We start from the raw sequence: 17,897 nt of genomic DNA, 5'->3' as shown, positions 1-17,897 counted from the left end.
CCTCACTTAAATTTGCATACCGTCCCCAGTTTATTGTCAGCAGATGAATTTAAACGACAAGATCCTTTTCACCAAAGGCACAGGTGTGTTTGTCTACTGGCAAAATATTATTCCATCTATTCCTCAAACAGCCATGGACCTCACTCTAATGCAAACTGTAAATTTAAATTCTATGCAGCACCTGCCATGGAAGTAAATAGGTATTTTCAAATAGTCCCAAACAATGTTTATAAAAATATTTGAATAACTGCTGAAGTCCAGGGATCAAATATGCTTGAGCCTGGGACTTCAGAGCTACAGACAGAAATGAAGCTGTGTACCACCCCTTGCAGGAAAAATAATAATGATGGACTTAGCCACATGAATCCCTAGAGGACAGATCTGGTTTCTAATACATGTAGTTTCTACTCCTAACTCAAGTAACCAGAAACTTTTAGCAGATTTTGGGGAGATTGGATTTCTGGTATCTCATTAATAGATGGTCAATAAAGCACAAAATATTTATAATAATTAAGTTATAATATTATAAGTTAATTCCCTAAGAATAGTGCTGATAAATAAAAAATGCACCTCCAGCAACTCTATATACAAGGAAACTTAGCAGCAGAAGCTTATTTAACAAGGAATAATATACAATTTAAAGACTTTCAGAACAGTCTGGACTGTTGTCCCAAATTTACACAATTATTCCAACATCAAAGAGAATCCAGGTACACAGCAGCCATGGCATTTCTCTTTTCTTTTGCTTTTTCACTGGCCAGAAGAAACCAATAATTTGAAAATACTGAACAGAAGGATTCTTCAGCAGGACTAGAAAGCAACTGAAAATACTGGCAAGGACTTCTCCCCACAGCTGCATGCCCAGAACCATTCTGTGCATGTGCTTGTGTGCAGAGGTAAGAAATTGCAACTTATCCATTGCTTGGACATTTAAGTAAAGCTGTAAATGCTAAGAAATTGACCTGCCATTTCATGTGTCTGCTTTTGAAGTTAAACTGCTCTGTTTATGCAGAACACTTGTTTACTCTGTGCCCTCAAAACAACAGACAGACTCACAATCTGTGAAAACCATAGGCTAAATGAGGAGCAAAGAGGACTGGAGAAACTGAGTAGTAAATAACTTTTTTCTTGCCTCAGGCCACACTCCTGCACAAAGGATTATTAAACAGAAGCAGGCACAGACAGTTTTATTTCCTGTCACCTCTACTTTTCTGTTGATGAACATGCAAGCCTTAAGTTTCAGAACAGCCCAAATAAGAAAACCAGGTCATGCCCAGGAGGAGTCACATTTGAGAACATACTCATCACTAGATGTGGTGGGCTGACCTCGACTGGGTGCCAGGTGCCCACCACTCCATGCCTCCCCTTCCCAGAGGGACAGGGGAGATAAAATAAGACACAAAACAACTTGTAGGTTAAGATAAAGCAGTTTACTAAAATAAAAGCAAAAGTTTGTGTGTGCATAAACAAAGCTAAAAAAAGAGAAATTTTATTCTGTACTTCCCATCAGCAGGCAATGCCCAGCCACTTCCTGGGAAGCGGGGCTTCAGCATGGAAGTGATTGCTTGGGAAAGCAAACACGTAAAACTGAATGCAAGACCTTCCTCCTCCTTTTCTTATCTTTGATATCCCAGCTGATGTCACACGGTGTGGAATGTCCCTTTGGCCAATTTGTGACAGCTGGCCTGGCTGTGTCCCCTGCCAGGACCGTGCCCACCCCCAGCCTACTCAAGGCAGGTGGGATGCTGGAGAGACAGGGCTGCTGCTGGGCCAGCACTGCTCAGCTGCACCAAAACACCGCTGGGCTCTCAGCAGTGCAAAGCACAGCTCTGTGAGGGCTGCGGGGGGCAATGAACCCCAGCTCACACACACCCAGCACACCAGAGTAATAGCATTTTACACCCATTTCAGATAGTTCTGTTCAAATGCATTACTTTGCTCTGAATGTATATATTTGATAGATGGAAACAACAGAATGTGAACACCAAGGAAAAACAACCAAAGAATACCCAGGAAAATATCAGTATCTCCTTATTAGGCTTAGGTTATTATTAATATTGAATATAGAAGTAGTCCTCTTTTTTAGGAATCAAAGTGTTATTATAGCAGTTATAAATAACTACTATAATTAGTTACTTTAAAATTACAGAGTTCTTGGAAAAAAAAAGGTTGCTATATATTTCTCTAAATGATATTATTGATCTGTACAGATAAAGAGTCCTTCTTTGAATACTACAAATTATTTCATCATATTAAACAAATAATAGAAAAGACCATAAAGCTTTTAGCTTACAGCAATGTAACTATAACATGTACATTTCTCATATTCTTACTGGAGGGCTGAAATTCATTGGAAAGTTGGGAGATCCATGTTCTTCTTCCTTCCGTAGAGAACATCTAGATTTCATTACTAAACTCCTGCTTGCAGATGCTCAATTACCACTATGCTCAAAAAACATGAAGTCCTAAGGGGACAAAAAAAAAAAAAAAAAAGGCAAACAAAACAAATAATTACAATTCTTAAATATGGCTCTTAGTTCTGAGATCCCCTGGCTGCATTGCACCTGATGTATACCTTCCTCTAAAAACCTGAAAGAGTGAGAAGAAGGTGGAGGCACATTTGCCATGCCCTCACCACCTGGGTCTCTCAGAATGGGACATCCACAGAGACAGAAAGCTAGTGAAAGACCAACATGGGAGCTTTTCATTTATCACTAGCCAAAGCTATACTTCTTTTACTCAGGATTTCTGCCCTGACTTTGTTCAACCTGACTTATTCCCTCTCATTTTACCTCAGACTGGAGTCCTTCACAATAATGGCTATCTTTAGTTTAGTGGTGGGGGCCCCATTTCTGTGCCTGAAAGCCCAGGCTGCTCCCACTTGCTAATGCTGCACTTGATGCACTTGGTAGCACAGGAACACACACAGCTAAACAAAACCTGTTCATGCTCAGGGCTGTCAGAGGTTGGAGAGGCCATTCCAAACTCAAGGTGCTTCACATGCCCCTTTCCTGCCCCTTAGCAGCCCAGCCAGCACAGAAGCAGTGCATGCTCTGAAATGGTGCCTTGATGCAGAATTGTACTGTTAGCTGCAAACAGGAGCGTGTTCCACCCTGTTTTCAAAGAGGACAGTGAGCTGCACTGCACTATTGACTATTGCTGAGAAGTGCTCTGACAAGTTCAACGAGCTTAGCCTCCACAGTAGTCCCTCCATTTGGAAATTACTGCTCTGAGAGCATTAATCCTGCTCAGTTTAGTGTTTCACGTGCTTCCAAAGAGAGTTGGGAGGCAGTGGCTGCAGCATTCAGCTGTCCACCAGCCCAGCAGGCTGCTTGGGCTTGGGATGGGTCTCTTGGCTATTGTTAATCTGTATTTTTCTGGTTTCACCACCCATAAATTTGCTTTCCTCTGCTAACGAGTCTGTAAGAAGTCTTCCCTTTCCCTTTTTTCAGTCCCACCAAATATGAAACTCTTATTAAATACAACTAGCTCTGCATGTAGTCTAGAATAAGCTTATTGTCTAAAATAATTCTGTGTTGCCTTTTGTGGTCAGCTTTACACACAGAAGTTCACAAGCTGTCGTCCACTTGAAGGAGCTCAAAATTAACTCCTTTACCATCACAATTTAAACACGGAGATGAAAAAGTTAGTTTATGTTCATGTATTAGTGAATAACTTACGATCAGGAAGCAAGCACCAATCATGACAGCTTTCATTTTCACATCAAGGTCCATTGGGAATGAGATTCCAAAGTTATCTGTGTCTGTAAACACCTCCCGCACAAAACCAGTCCACTGCTTAGAAATCCTCCCAACAGGACAAGTCTCATCCAGAGACTTCACCTATAGTTTAATAAAAAATTTTAAAAAGCATCATCAAACCTGTCATGCATAATATTCCCAAATCCATTTTGGAACAGATCCATTTAAAAGCTTCAGACTGTTACTTTAATTAATACAGTCATTGAGTGTCAGGGTTTGTACCAAAAGGCAATCAGACTATCAGAAAGTTGGTCTAAAGTATTAAAGGCATGAACTTGATTCTGAATCTGACTGGGAAGTTCAATTCCTTGATAGTGCTGGGATACACACTCTGCTGGAAGTGGTGTCTTTTAGCCAAGACAGTGAATTAGTCATGCATCAGAAACCTCTCAAGTGAAAATTAAACAAATTACATTCTTCTGTTCAAAAACAAAGGTTAGCCCTCTGGCAACATTATGTTTTCTAAAGTTAGAGCCAGTCTTCTAGGTCATGTGAAAGATTAGTTTCCAAAATAAAATTATAGAAATTTGCTGTAGTAACTATTTGCAACATCATTTTAAACATTAAATTGTAGCCTTATATATCTTTTATTTAATGTCCACAAAAACAATGTTGCATTAACCAATATTATTTTAAAAGGAAAGTTGTAACTCTTCAGTCATTCAACTCTGTATTTCAAGTCTAAATTATTTTAACTTACTAGTTCACTGAATGATTATTTGATGATTAAATAAGTGGTTGAAGGAAGTCATTTTAATAAATACCTGATACAGCTTACTATATTTTTCTTAGAGCCTGACATAACAAATTCAAAAAGATTTTGCTGCTAAATATACCAATTAAGTAATTTGTGTGCAGCCACAGGGAATTCTCAGTGATCATTGATGAGTGGCTTTAAAATGTAATTTCTGGAAGTTTTTCTGGTTTATCTAGAGTAATTTAAGTATCTAGAGAAGTCATTTGATTATACCAGCATTAAAAGATGATGTAGAAATTAATATATACTGCAGTTCAATTGACAGGTAGTAAGTTGAGCAACAAACTAATACCAAACTACTATCTGAAAACAGGTACATGCAAACAATTTTCACATTGCATACCTCAAAATGAATGTCCTCACAACACCGGCACACAACACATGGGCCAGTAATTTTCAGAATATCCTTTCTTTTCTCATCTTGAATGGTAAACTTTGGCAGGCAGACATGCCAGTTCTGGACAACATAACCAACTGTTGTTCCTGGAGGTGCCTGGACTTCCAGCTTCACAGGGAAGAGAAAACCTCCAGGTGAATGATCATGCTTTCCTATGCTAGTGAGACAAAACCCACACCAGCACACAAATGAAAAACAACCTATTTTTCCACAACAATCTGGCCTTATAAAGCATTTTGCTGTGAGTGTTTTCAGAAGACTACTCAGATTGCCACTTCAGTTTTTGCCTTCAAGAAAACAGTAAGTGACTCCTCAGGTTCTGGAGGACACAAACTATGCATCTACAATATAAAGACCAAAGTCCAGTGAAAGAAAGACAGTGAATATCCCAAAAGCATTCCATGAAGGCATTACAGGGTGCAGCTACTACAAATGCCTCAGAGAAGCTCTGAGTAGGCTTGGATTTAGAGTGTCAGAAGTTGTATCATTGCAGAATTATGTTAAGAATTAAAAAACCTCAAGGTCTCCTATGTTGAATGCCACTATAGCTCTCAGAACTGTAAAATGAACACTATAGCTGTTATTCTATGAAAGCTGTTGCCTTACTCTTCCATTCCAAGTCCATCCCCAGTGCAGATTTCAGCCACAAGTTCCCCAACACGCTGCTCAATCAGATTTTTCATTACCACCATCAGAACTGCCCAGTGAGTCCAAGAAGCACTTCCTTCCTCCCAGACCAAGAACCCCACGCACAAATCCCGCACATCTCCCTTCCCACACCTTACTGGCGAACCTGGCTCATTTCACCTCACCTCCTGGCTGGAGACAAGGCCACCTTAGGGCTGCAGAGGAGGTGGCTGTGGCAGCAGAAGGCGGGCAGGACTCACCTCCTGCAGGCAGCAGGGGCAGCAGCAGGCGGAGCAGCGGAGAGGCCGGTGCAGCGTTATCACCTCGCGGCCCAGGTTGTCCATGATCCTCATGGTGAAGGGCCGTGAGGGCCCGCAGCAGTTCCTGGTCAGGCAGTCCGTGTCCTCTGCCGCAAAGTACACCCGCTGTCCCAGCGCATTCTTCAGCTCGTATTTGTTGTTTTCTTCAAAGCCAGTCACAACTGAAAAATGGGAAGAAACACGCTGAATTCCCAGGAGTGTCTGGTGAGACAATCCCCGCTCTTTGGGAAGGCAAAGCCTCTCGCAAAGTCTGTCAGAAGCAGCTCCTGGCAAAGGGAAATGATGGAAAGGACCCTCAAGCAGTGAAGCCTGATGAGAAGGTCAAGGGAAGAAGACACCATGAGAAAGGACATGTGGAAAGAAACTGATTCCCATCTGTCCCCAGTGTCCCCCGCTAGCCACAGACACCTGAATAAGCACCACCATTACCAGAAACCCAGCAGGGAAGGTTCTGAGGGAAGAATTGAATGGATAAGAGTAAAAGGGAGTTGTGAATTTGGGGGTGAAGCCAGAAAAGGGCACAAATATGTTCAGAATAAGAAAGCCACAAAAAACCCCCTCAGTCAAGATTTACAGCAAAACACATCAAAAGCAACAAGAGCCGGGACAAATTTTAATTAATTTCTACAACAAATGAGAGCACTCTTACAAGTTTTAGAAAGAACCATAAAGAAAAATGCAGCAGGAGCGTTAGGGGTTATCTGGGATGTATGGTCCATTTTATTCCTTCTATTTGAAAGACATTGGTAATACAACTTGGATATTTTTAAAGCACAGGATGAGGAGAGAAGAAGAAAAGCCATTCAGTTTGCTAAAACAGCAGGATTGCCTGTAAAAGGGATCAAAGCCAAATGCCAATCCACGGAATTAGGCGGGGTATGACAGAAGAGAAAACAAAATCTTTAAGTAAGGAAGAGAGGAGAGTAGAAATCATTGTTAACAAGTAACATTGGAAATGTGTGACTTCATCTATAACTAGCTATATATCAACTATAGCATTTATAACCAAGATTATTCAGTTGCATTGTTGTGTATCTTTTGAGATGTGGAACCTACTAAAAATCTTATTCCCTCCTATTTTTCCTTCCTCTCCTCCACTTCTTCAGGACTTCTGCAGGAATTGAGACAGGTAATACAAGAAAGATAAAGGTGGCAATCACCTTAAAAACAGTGTCAAAAAAAAAGCCTAAACTTCACTGCTCTTGGAATTATTAGATTTAAATACTTTGTACTTACTTTCAAGAATTTCAAGTTGCTGATGAATTAATATCTGGTCAATCTGCTCATGGTTGAAAAATTAAACAGAATAAACAGTTAATAAGTTGCAATTAAGAAAAAATGTAGTTTTAAGTACCACTGCTGTTTCTTTTTAGAATGGAAATGTATGGATCAATACACAGTGTAGAGGCAGATTATCTCCCAGTTAAGCTATGGAATAGCTTGCTCACCTCCTTGACCTCTCCAAGTTAGCAGAAGAGTGCTCCAGGGCACTGGAGCTGATGGGGGAGCTGAACCCAAACTGGTTTGGTGACAAGCACCCAGGGCTAACACACCTGTGCTCCTTCCAGGACTCAGAGCCTGAGAGAGCTCTGACATCATGTCCCAGAGACTCCACACAGACAAAAGCAGGAAATGAGGGTATTTTGGAGTAGAAGCCCAGCTACTGCTCAGCTCTATGGAAAATTCAGGGGAAAATCAGCCTCTCCTCACCAGTGCTTTTTTTCACTTTGCCTTTTTTTTTTTGTTTTAGCACTTTGCAGAACTGGCAACAATACATCAGTATTAATCCTTCCAGGGCTGAGATGAACTGTATGTTACAGTACAAAGACATATTCAGTAATGTGGAAACAATTATTATTTTGCTATTAGCATTCTCTATGCTGTGAAGTCTGACTGACCGCTCTACTAACAATATTAAGAGGCGTGAAGAATGCATCATATGGAAAATCAAGTGCTTCTAATGTGCTAGAGTTGCCCATATTATAGGTATTTATTCTATACACCTTTCCAAAGGACATTACATCTCACAAAGAGTAACTTCAGAAATGGGAAGGATGTATGACAGCCCCGTCTCTCATCCTTTAGCACCCTACTTGGCAGGAGGGTACTCCACGAACAAGTGCTACATCTCCAACAGGTATTTCTGCATTCAGATAATACAAAAGGCCTCATTTAGCAGCCCACAAGCAGCAACCCATGCCACTGCAACATAGCCAGATGCTTTATTTAGCTATTTCATGGATGCAGGCTGCTTCCCAGAGCAGAATGCCTCATCCCTGGGGAAGGAGGAAGGGTGCAGGTACCTGTGTGAGGTACTCCAGTCCAGGAGGGCAGTTAGGAATAGAAGGAGGGATAGGCATCCAGATTGTCCCATCCATGGTGGGCTGGCTCTGGACAGGTGGAGCGACAAATCCTCCTGGGAATCCCATGGGCTGTGCCTGGAATCCATAGTTCCCTGTGACATTTGGCAAGGTAGGAGAGATACGGTTATGAAAGTCTGGTTATCAGTAAGAACCTGCTGCACATTAATTTCAATCAGTAACACCTGGCAAACCTCCCTAGCAAACTCCCCAGAATGACCACTGAGGAACACCTTGCCATTTTTAACTCCTACCATGGTTGGTACTGCTCAGCACATACTAATATGTAGAACCACAAAGGAAAGAAATTACTTTTTAGCAAAACAGAAGTTAAAAGAAACTATATAGAATTAATAGCAGAAAAGTAAATTGGAGATGATCACCCTTTTACAGCCTCATATTCCTCATGCTTATTTCCTAATGGTCTCACAGCTCTGTAACCAATCCACCCACCTTGGTATGTCCCAGGGACCTGCTGAGGGGAGCCATAGGGCATTCCAGGTGCTGTGGCAGGTGGAGGTCCTGGAAAAATGAAAATATCCTCTGAGTGTGGATCATTTCCTCCTGCCCTGGGTGAAAGATCCCCAGCACTGACTCCTTTTCCAGAGTACACACAGAACAAAATCTAGGCAGCTGTTTCCTGTATAGCACAAATTCACATCAAGATCATATTTACGAGCAATGCATGCATCAACAAAACTTAGTAGAGTTCTGGTCCTTAAAGCACAGTAAAAAGACAGGTACTGCACAGGATGTCATCAAGATGTCACAGAATCACAGAATTGTTTAGCTTGGAAGGCACCTCCTAAGATCAACTAATCCAAGCCCTACTCAAGCAGGGTCAGTTCATTCTGCCTGGAGCAAAGATGCCTTTGTTCATTGATATTTGGATAGAGGCTTGATTTTAAAGCATTGCCAGGAACTGACAGGCTGCCTTCCAGTACAGAACATGGCAGTGATCCACTCCCCTCTGTGTAAAACCTTTTCTCCCAACTTCTTCAAGTTCAGACTATACTAGTGCCTCACCAGCAGATGGAGAGTGTTATGGATTTAAAAACATTTACCAGCTTTCATTTGTAAGCACAAATAACTTGAATTTCAAGATTACTAAATTATGTATTATTTTTACTTAACTTCAGAAATCAAGACCTGAAAATGTAAGCTCTACATTTTGCAAAATAGTCCATTTTAAAATGTAAATAATTTCAGGTTAAAACATTCATACATATTTCATATAATTAGAAGGTAAGCTAATAGCTAAGCTAATATTGCTTGAATGTGCTGTCTTTGATGTTAGCAAAAGTTGACATTTTGGTTATGTTTTACTCACCTTGCATTGTTGTAGATCTGCTTATAGTTCTGCAAAAGAACAATTTTGTCTCATGATTTTTTAAATATATAATTTCACACAAGACCTATTCAGAGTCCTCCATTATTGATAAAACATATTTGCCTCTCTCAACTGTATGGGAAAACAAAATTACAAATACAAGCAAAAATAAACTTGAATATCTCAGCTTCCTCCTAGGCTATGTCTCAACTACTACTTAAGTCTGGCTCTTCTATGCCCACAGTCGTGCTCTGAGTATCCTGAAATCATCCCCAACTCACAAAAGCATTGGGATGTGCAAGCCTCCACTGTGCAGCCATTCAGAAATATCCTGTATTTCATATGAACAATTTACTGCAGTAATTTAAGGGCAGCTGGCTCAGTGTATTGATGTTGACCACAAAACCTGCTCAGGTAAACCCTGGAGCAGCCATGCTACCACCTACTCTGTTCTTTAAGCTATTCCATTTCTCTAGTGGTACTACTAAATAACACATGTCCAGTATTTGCCTTCACAGGATAACAAAGTGTGGTTACCAAGAGGAATAAAAAAAAACCAAAAACCAATGAAACAACACAGCCCACAGCAAAAAAAAAAAAAAACAACCCAAACAACCACAAAACAATCTAACCCAAAACAAAACAAAATAAAACTACACACAAAAACCCCCACTTATTGATACCAGCTTAAACCTTGAGAGTTATCTCTTTCTCTGGGGTAATGAGTGAAGCAAGACAACAGCAGCAACTGCTATTACAGACAGATCCAAGTCAGGAGATCCAAACATGGAACTGTAAAAAAGAATGGAACAGGCACTTATTTTTAATAGGATTGAAAGCTTTAAAATAGAAAAAATAAATTTAGTTGTTCTCTAAAAATAATCCAATTCAAGTTAAACCATGAATATGATTTGTTTGGTATGATTCTTCTAACTACTTCATTTCAATGAAGATTGTTGGTCAAAGCTGGGAAATGAAACTGAAACCAATTCCTTCCTTTTTTTCACTCCCTGAGTAAAAGCAGATTTCACAGGGTGGTGTCTGATGCTTCTGGAATGTCATGCATATTCAGTTGCTCTTAAACCATTCCTTTTTAATATACATTTTCTTCTACTTTACTAACTCCTCTTTACTAACAAAACCACCGTCCTGTTACACACACTTTAATTGGGTTCTGGTCATAGGGTAGATTGGAATGTAGTCACTATATGAATGTAAGAATATCACAAATTATAGAAGAATAAAACTAGCAAAAGATCAGTTTATGCTGTGACATGTTCCTGCTACATGAACTTCAATGAAATACTGAGAATTACAACTAAACACCCTGGTAAAGGGAGAGTAGAGACAAAAATCACATGATTTATTTAAAAGAAAGGCTTTGTAGTCATCCAGAATCTTTCATTGTCCCTACAACCACACACATAAGCCACTGTACAATCTAGGATTTAGAAAAGGTCAATATGCTCTGTAGTAGGAAGCAATAAAGATTTTAAAAATCACAGCCCTCATTTCATCCCTAGATCCCTTTTTATGAATGTCCACGTTTCTTTTCAGTCACTTTCTCATTTTCAGAACTACATAAACCAGCTACATGTCCCTTAGCCTGATGCATGTCACTAGATATGCTGCAAGTAATTCAGACATGTCATAATTATGTTAACTATAGGGCTTCTGCTCTTCATCAGAAAAACAGAATACTAGTATGACAAGTAGTTTCATTTTTTCTCCAGCTCACTAAAATATTGCAAAGAGCACATTAATGTAATGAAAGCCCACAAGCACAAACATGCTTAGCTGTAGAACAAGCCAAGCCCTTTCCAAGATTTCTAAGAAGTTGTAATATTCAAAAAATAGGAAGCTGAATAGCCAGGAGGCATGCAGTAGTTTTCTTTTTGAGGCTATCTTTTTTTTAAAGTTGCATTATATTACTGTTCAGCCCTGGATTTGAACCCTCATCACTGGAGAAACAGTACGCTTAAAAATCATCTCAGTTAAATTAAATGAGTTGGTTTTGTCCAGTGTTAACAAAGTATTATTCAGAGAAGGAATTAATCTCCTTTTTGTTCTGATGGAGCAGGACACCCTCTCCCCTTACAGACTTTTCCCCCGGGAGCTGGGAGCGCCAGCCCTGGCAGGTCACCGCGCGGGGCTCAGCCTCGCTGGGCCGAGCGCACACCACCGGGCACAGGACCGGGAGCAGCCCGCTGCTCCTGCCCGAGGGGGCTCTCCGGGACAGCCCGGGCAGCAGCACCTCCCCTGAACGCGGTCCTTGCGAGCCAGGTCCTCCAAAGGATCCATTCTAACCCAGCCGGACGAACGCGGCTCTCCCCCTCGCCAGGCCCCTGCCCCAGCCCCCGGATCGCGGCGCATCCCCTGGGGAAAGCCCCGGGATACCTGACGGGAGGTATCCTGCAAGGAACCCCGCTCGGTAAGGACGCTCCGGTGTGCCTGTGTCCCGCTGTGCCCGTGCCCGTCCCGTGCCACTCGGGAACTCCCAGCGCTGCGGGGCGGGGAGCGAGGGCAGGGCTGGGCTCCGGGCAGGAAACTGCGGCCAGCCCGGCCGAGAAACGCCGCTATTCCAACAGCTTCGCTATTCGTGACATTTACTTTTCCCATTTCTATCAGCAACAGTGCCGATTCAGTCCTCTTAAAATGAATTAATTATTAATTAACTTAATTTCTGCCATTTAGTCAGTGGACATCAGGTTGCATACAGGTGATAACGCCAAGATCTATGTCCACCCTGAAAGCAGAACAAATGTATTTGGAACAATTTCACCTTGCTTATAAGGCCGGACCTCAGGAGGAAAAATATATTTATGTGGACTTCATAGTTACAGGAAGAAGAACGTACAATACTGAATTGTTTGGGAACAAGGGACTTGGAGAAAGTTGGCTCATGCCCTGATTAACAGCTCTGATGAACAGATCTTCTGCATCCTCTTTTGTACATTCATGTACGTCAGATTGGAGCTGCTGGTGTCCACATATGCCAAAGGAAAGTTTCTTCAAACAAAACTGTATTTCATATAAAACACATAAATCTGATCACAGTAATTGGTGCATGCATAAAACCCAAGACTGGGATTCAATAAGTGCAGGTCACCTGCTACATCCTCTGTAGTCTCTACATCCTCTGTAGTCTTTGTCTTCTACCTCCCAAAAGAAGGTCTCAATTTCAATATTGAACTTTTTCCATAAAAAATATCAAACCAAAAAAAAACCCCCACCAAAGTGTTGTTCTAGCCCTGCACTGGATTTCACCTAAACACCAGATTTGACAGGGATTTGGGGATTTTATTTTGCTTGTTTCCTCAGGTACAGAAGAATCTAATCTAAAGCTGACTAGCATTTTCCCACACATCTGCACTGAGTCCACTAAGAGGATTAATAGCAGACACCAAGAAATAGATTTTAAACAACTCTTAAGAAATAGGTATAGAATTATTTTGACATGGTTGGGAAATTAGAAATACATGGTAGCTTTTGATGCTACCCTTCTTTTGTACAAGAATATAGCATAGTTATATTTAGCTTGGTTCAGATTTATGCACTGAAACTCAAATTGTATTGCCGTGCAAACATGACTATTTGACATAGAGATGAACGCTATTTCTTAGATGATAATATCATTGTCCTATCAGAGACAACAAAGATAGCAGCAAGTCTCTTCCTTTGACATGCCTATAAGTAGGGAAAAAACTTATTCACCTGCAGTGGCAGAAAAAAAGATGCCATGATTCACAAAATACAAAGTAATTTATCAGTCTTTCCCAGATCAAATATTGTCTTTTTTATCTAGCTAAGATCATTGATGTAACTGAGAGTCAGAGTTTTTCTGTTAGATCAGGGGGTTGAAATAGTCAGTACCTTTTAATTTTGTCCAGTGTGCAGATATAATCAGCAGGGGAATGCCTGAAACATTAAGAAAGAAAGTTGCAATTGTTTCAGGAGAAATAAGAAAATGACCATGCTCCTAGTATTTAGTCTTTTACGTTTAAGCACGTTTACCTGAAAATAAACATTCTTTATAGGTTCTTGACCCCGATTTCTAGGATTTCTATGTCACTTATGGTCTGGATATTTCTACTGCTTTAAGTTCTGATGCTCCTGATGTTGGGTCTTCATCTGATCCTGTGGTGCCCAACACCAGAAGTGGGACCAGTTCCTCCACCTGCTTCTCATGCAGAGGTCTCCAGTGACCTGGAGTTGGGTTGATGAAAGCAGCTCTCATCTTTCTTGCTAACATCCCCTAACCAGCAGTGCTCAGGCAGGACATCTGTGTGAGGGGACACGGGAGGAAGTTCACTCAGGGCTCTACATGAGAGCAAACAGCCTTTGTGCAGCTCAAACTCTGTTTCACCTCATTTAACCTCAGGCATGGCATTGTTTGCACTGCTAAAGGAAATAAAAGTGGTTACCATGGGGTTTACCTTCCATGCCTGTGGACACAGTCCCAAAGAAAACTCCCTTCTCCGGTGTTTATAATCTGGAAAGCAAACCTGGAACAGCAACAGACATGGGAAATGAAGAGAAAGATAAGCTGAGAGTAGTTGTCTTTATAGAAAAGAGACAGGATGTGAGGTTTGAGGCACAAACTTGAGGGGGCTACCAGGAAATAAATTAAAAGAAAGAACAAAAGAAAAGGAAGGAATAGAGGAGAAGGAAAGAAAGAGAGAACAAAGAAAAAGATTCCTCTCAGTGGCAGGCCAGGAAAAGCTCCTGAGCTGCACTGGCTGGAGCACCAGCCATGGGGTGCAATTTCTTTTTTCTGCTGTTTTCCATCCTTCACTTGTGCACATTTTGGGAAAACCTTTAATTGTAACAAACAGTGATAAGTCCTTTGTCTTCAGGTTACAATACTTGGGCCTGTACTCATGTGTGCAAGTGGTTATCTTAGCCTTGGAAACTTTGGGCCTCAGCAATGCTGCTGGAAGGTGATTTAAATATGCAGAAGAATTGGCAGGAACACTTAGCATGTCTGTATAAGTTTGGGGAGATGTAATGAGTCTGAATCAGTTAAATAGATTTAAATTCTGTTCTCTAGCTGTGGTGTGGGGGTTAGGCAGATAGATCCCCCTCATGCCCTGTGCTGAAAATAAAAGTGATTCAACTTTCTGAGACTGAGATTATAGCATTAGTTTTATTCCTGACTTTTGATGACAAAGTGATAATGACCTGATACAATTTTCACAACATTTAGAACTTGCTTGGAAAGTTTAGATTGTAAAAGACTGCCTCCCACCTAACTATTCACATTTAAGGAATCTTCTCCAGAATCAGTAAGTTATTTTCCTTCTTTCCATTTATAGTACATGTTACATCCAAACTAGTAGTGGTTTTGAAAGCAGGTAGGCAAATAATGTAATGTTCCAATAGGCAAAATCTACATTTTAATACAGCATGATGAGTCTAGCATGAGCACACCACCAGTGTCACAGACATGATGTACATGCAGTAAAAGGCAGTTTAAATCCAAGCATTTAAAAAAGTACATAAATTGCTATTCTTGGTATTACTATTTCTTTGATATGGAACTGGGGAAATGGATTCAATCCTGCTAACATTTGACAGGCATCTAACATCCCCTGAATCTCAGTGTAGTTCTCCTTTTGTCTTGGTAGTTAGACCTTCACTAATTTAATAGAATATGCATTCATGAAGCCAGAAGAAGCAGCTAACACATCATCTCTGTATTAAAGATTTGTAATGGTGAAATTGTAAACAGGCCTGTTCACTTATTTGATTTCATTCAACAATGTCAAGTCAGTCATCAAGCCTGCAGTCTAACAAATGAGAGGGAAACTGGGTGAAAATGGGTTTAGTGTTGTAATGTCTTAGTTACAGCATCCAGATAACATCAGTGGACAGTTATGAGTTCCAAACCACATACAGTAGCATCCCTTATATTTTTATGTATCCTGGGGAGCAATATGTCCCCCTGTGCTGTCACTAACAATCGTAATAATCACTCACAGAGGAAAAGCAATTCCCGCCGAGAGCTGTCAGCCATCACCATCAGTCCCACCTCGAGATACTCCAACACAAGGGGAAAACAACAACTGAACAACAATGGAAGCAATACCACACATTTGGTTTTGCTACTAAATGTTTTTGTGCCACAGCAGTTTCTTTCTCAGACTGAGAAGGGAGCTAAATAAAGTTTTACTGCTGCCAGTCATGCAAGGTTTTGAATGTCAGTGCTGTGGATGAACCGGCATAAGCTGCTTTGCAGTCAGAAAATGGGATATTGGGAGGAAAAGAGCAACTCAACATAAAGAAATAGGCCATTACAGTTTACAGCATGTAGGATTAACTGTGGTACCAACAGTTTAAAATGCAGCTTGTGTAAATCCTGTTTTCTGCTAAAGGGATATTGCTACTGCAAACAGGTACCTACAGGGAACACTTTCCTAGGCATGATTTTGTTCCTAAAATAATAAAACCAATACCAGCCTAATTAATGAAATACACCAAAAAATCAAGTCAAGACAATCCCATCCTGGGCAGACATCCAGCTCTGTATGTCTGAACTCCCAGGCTGCTCAGTTATCTTTGTGTTTTTTGAGGGAGAAGGGAAGGCAAGTTCTTTCATTTAAGCACTGTTGTTGTATGTTGAATCATAGTGGGCCTTGAACTCTCCTTCCCTTCCTCCAATGCCTTTTCTCACAAGCACACACCATGTGTGGGTGGGATTCACTGATCAAGCTGCTCTAGAGCCAACATTGCTGCACCACTGTGGACTGGAATCATTTAAAGCAGTTATGGCAGGACACCACAGGCCTTGAGCTGACACTCCCCTTTGAAAATGAACATTAAACAAAGCAGCCTGTAAGCAGCAGCCCTTTGCCATGGTGCACAGGGTACCTCTGGCTCGAGGGCAGGAGTCCCTCTGCTCCCTTTGCCCATCCTCTGGAACCCCTGCTCGCCAGTCACACCTCTCTGACCACAGCAAAGAATGTACTGCAGCACCCAGCCCAAGCACTTTTATCGACATGAGGATAACTGGAGCAATGCTGATACACAGAACCAGGCTGAGGGGAGGATGTTTTTGAAACCAGTGAAGTCCAAGTTAATGTATTTCATAACAGACTCATCGGATAAAAATGTACTGGGACCTTGAGGCTTCTGTTAATTAAGAAGATAATTAAAAAGTTGTAAATGTAGGACCACTAGATCTGTAAGAGTTTATGAGGTGAATTTACAGCTCAATTAAGAATGAAAATTGAGGAAGCCCAGCACTAGGCACTGCTTCTTACACAGACAGCTGGGGGATTTCAGAAGGTTTGGAAGCTGGAGAGGAGAAAACGTAGGAAAAGGAAAATGGAAAATATTTACATCAGATATAAATCCTGTTCACTATTAAGACTTAGTCACCCATGTCAGGTACTGTAAACTCTTTCCTCACACTGATTACCTGGGAAGTGGAATAATCACACATGAAGAAATTGCTCATCAAGGCAGTGGCCCTCATGCTCAGGCCAGAGCCATTTCCCAGAAATCCTGAGCACAGCTTTCAGGAGGTTCACATTTAGTCCTATTATTTCCTAAATCAAGTTTGCCAGATTTGTTACTCCCAGCCCAGAAGGTTTTTCTCCCTGGTTGCTGTATCATGCAGCATTATAAATTGTATTTGCCATCCAATCTCTGATTCAATTTTTTAGTGTAATTGAGCTGCTGGTTGTTGCTGATCAGGTAGTTACAGATGCCCTCTCCTCTCTTCTCCTCTCCCTTTAACCGTGTCTCTGCTGGCAGGCAGCAGCAGCACATCCACGCTGCCTGTGATGATGGGAGGGAACTCCGGGCAAGTCCCTTCCAGCTGTGACAGCTGTGCTGTGTGCTGCCAGAGGACACAGTGCCACGGACACACGCCACCAGCCAGCCCTGCCCAGGCCTCCTGCACTGCTGCAGGACCCACGGTGCCCCTGCTTCTGAGAGGTCCAGCACCCTGCACTTGCAGCTCCTGACTGCTGGATGGGTAAGGTGGCCTACGAGGTCTATGCAGGCAGGCTCTGCAGGTTTCTGGAATCAATATGTAAGCAGGTTTTCAAAGCTGAAGTAAAAGTCTTTTTCACACTGGTATTTACAATTATTCTATATGGTTCTCTTTCAGTGATCTTTCCCAGAATTTCAGAGCATGGGATTTCTGCCCAATTAGATCTATATTAGCATTAATCAGCATTCTCTATGGCTTTACAAAGATGTTTTACACCATTTCTAGTTATTCTCTCTGAATTAATTATATTAAATACTTGCTGTTAGAGCTGTCTACAGTTGCACTGGACTCATCTGACAGAAGGCCTTATGACCTGATCCAAACCCTAACATTTGTTTTATTAGGC

General features: G+C 41.3%; 1 protein-coding gene across 3 annotated transcripts; it reads right to left on the bottom strand.

The window, feature by feature from the left end:
* Positions 1-1,445: 1,445 nt before the first annotated feature.
* Positions 1,446-12,036, bottom strand: LOC121357946 (phospholipid scramblase 1-like). Of its 3 annotated transcripts, none has more exons than XM_041475705.1 (10): positions 11,950-12,036; positions 10,230-10,344; positions 9,553-9,581; positions 8,676-8,744; positions 8,166-8,317; positions 7,099-7,141; positions 5,803-6,023; positions 4,862-5,023; positions 3,681-3,842; positions 1,446-2,465 (listed from the first exon to the last, which is right to left on the bottom strand). In XM_041475705.1, the coding sequence occupies exons 3-10, from the start codon at positions 9,557-9,559 to the stop codon at positions 2,433-2,435; spliced, it is 849 nt and encodes a 282-aa protein (XP_041331639.1). In that variant the 5' UTR covers positions 9,560-9,581; positions 10,230-10,344; positions 11,950-12,036; the 3' UTR covers positions 1,446-2,432. The 3 variants fall into 3 exon arrangements, with proteins under 3 accessions (XP_041331639.1, XP_041331640.1, XP_041331641.1); XM_041475706.1 differs by having other exon boundaries at positions 10,236-10,344; XM_041475707.1 differs by having other exon boundaries at positions 10,246-10,344.
* Between the last annotated feature and the right edge of the window lie 5,861 nt (positions 12,037-17,897).

The sequence above is a fragment of the Pyrgilauda ruficollis genome, unplaced genomic scaffold (genome assembly GCF_017590135.1).
Source record: "Pyrgilauda ruficollis isolate IOZ18807 unplaced genomic scaffold, ASM1759013v1 scaffold36, whole genome shotgun sequence".
Taxonomy (NCBI): Eukaryota; Metazoa; Chordata; class Aves; order Passeriformes; family Passeridae; genus Pyrgilauda; species Pyrgilauda ruficollis.
This window is presented reverse-complemented; position numbering and strand designations above follow the sequence as displayed.

Excerpts from the sequence above, each read along its gene's own strand:
- LOC121357946 (XM_041475705.1), bottom strand. Across the intron at positions 8,318-8,675 it reads GGTCCCTGGGACATACCAAG|GGAACTATGGATTCCAGGCA; the intron begins GTGGGTGGATTG and ends CAAATGTCACAG. Across the intron at positions 7,142-8,165 it reads GACTGGAGTACCTCACACAG|ATTGACCAGATATTAATTCA; the intron begins GTACCTGCACCC and ends AACCATGAGCAG.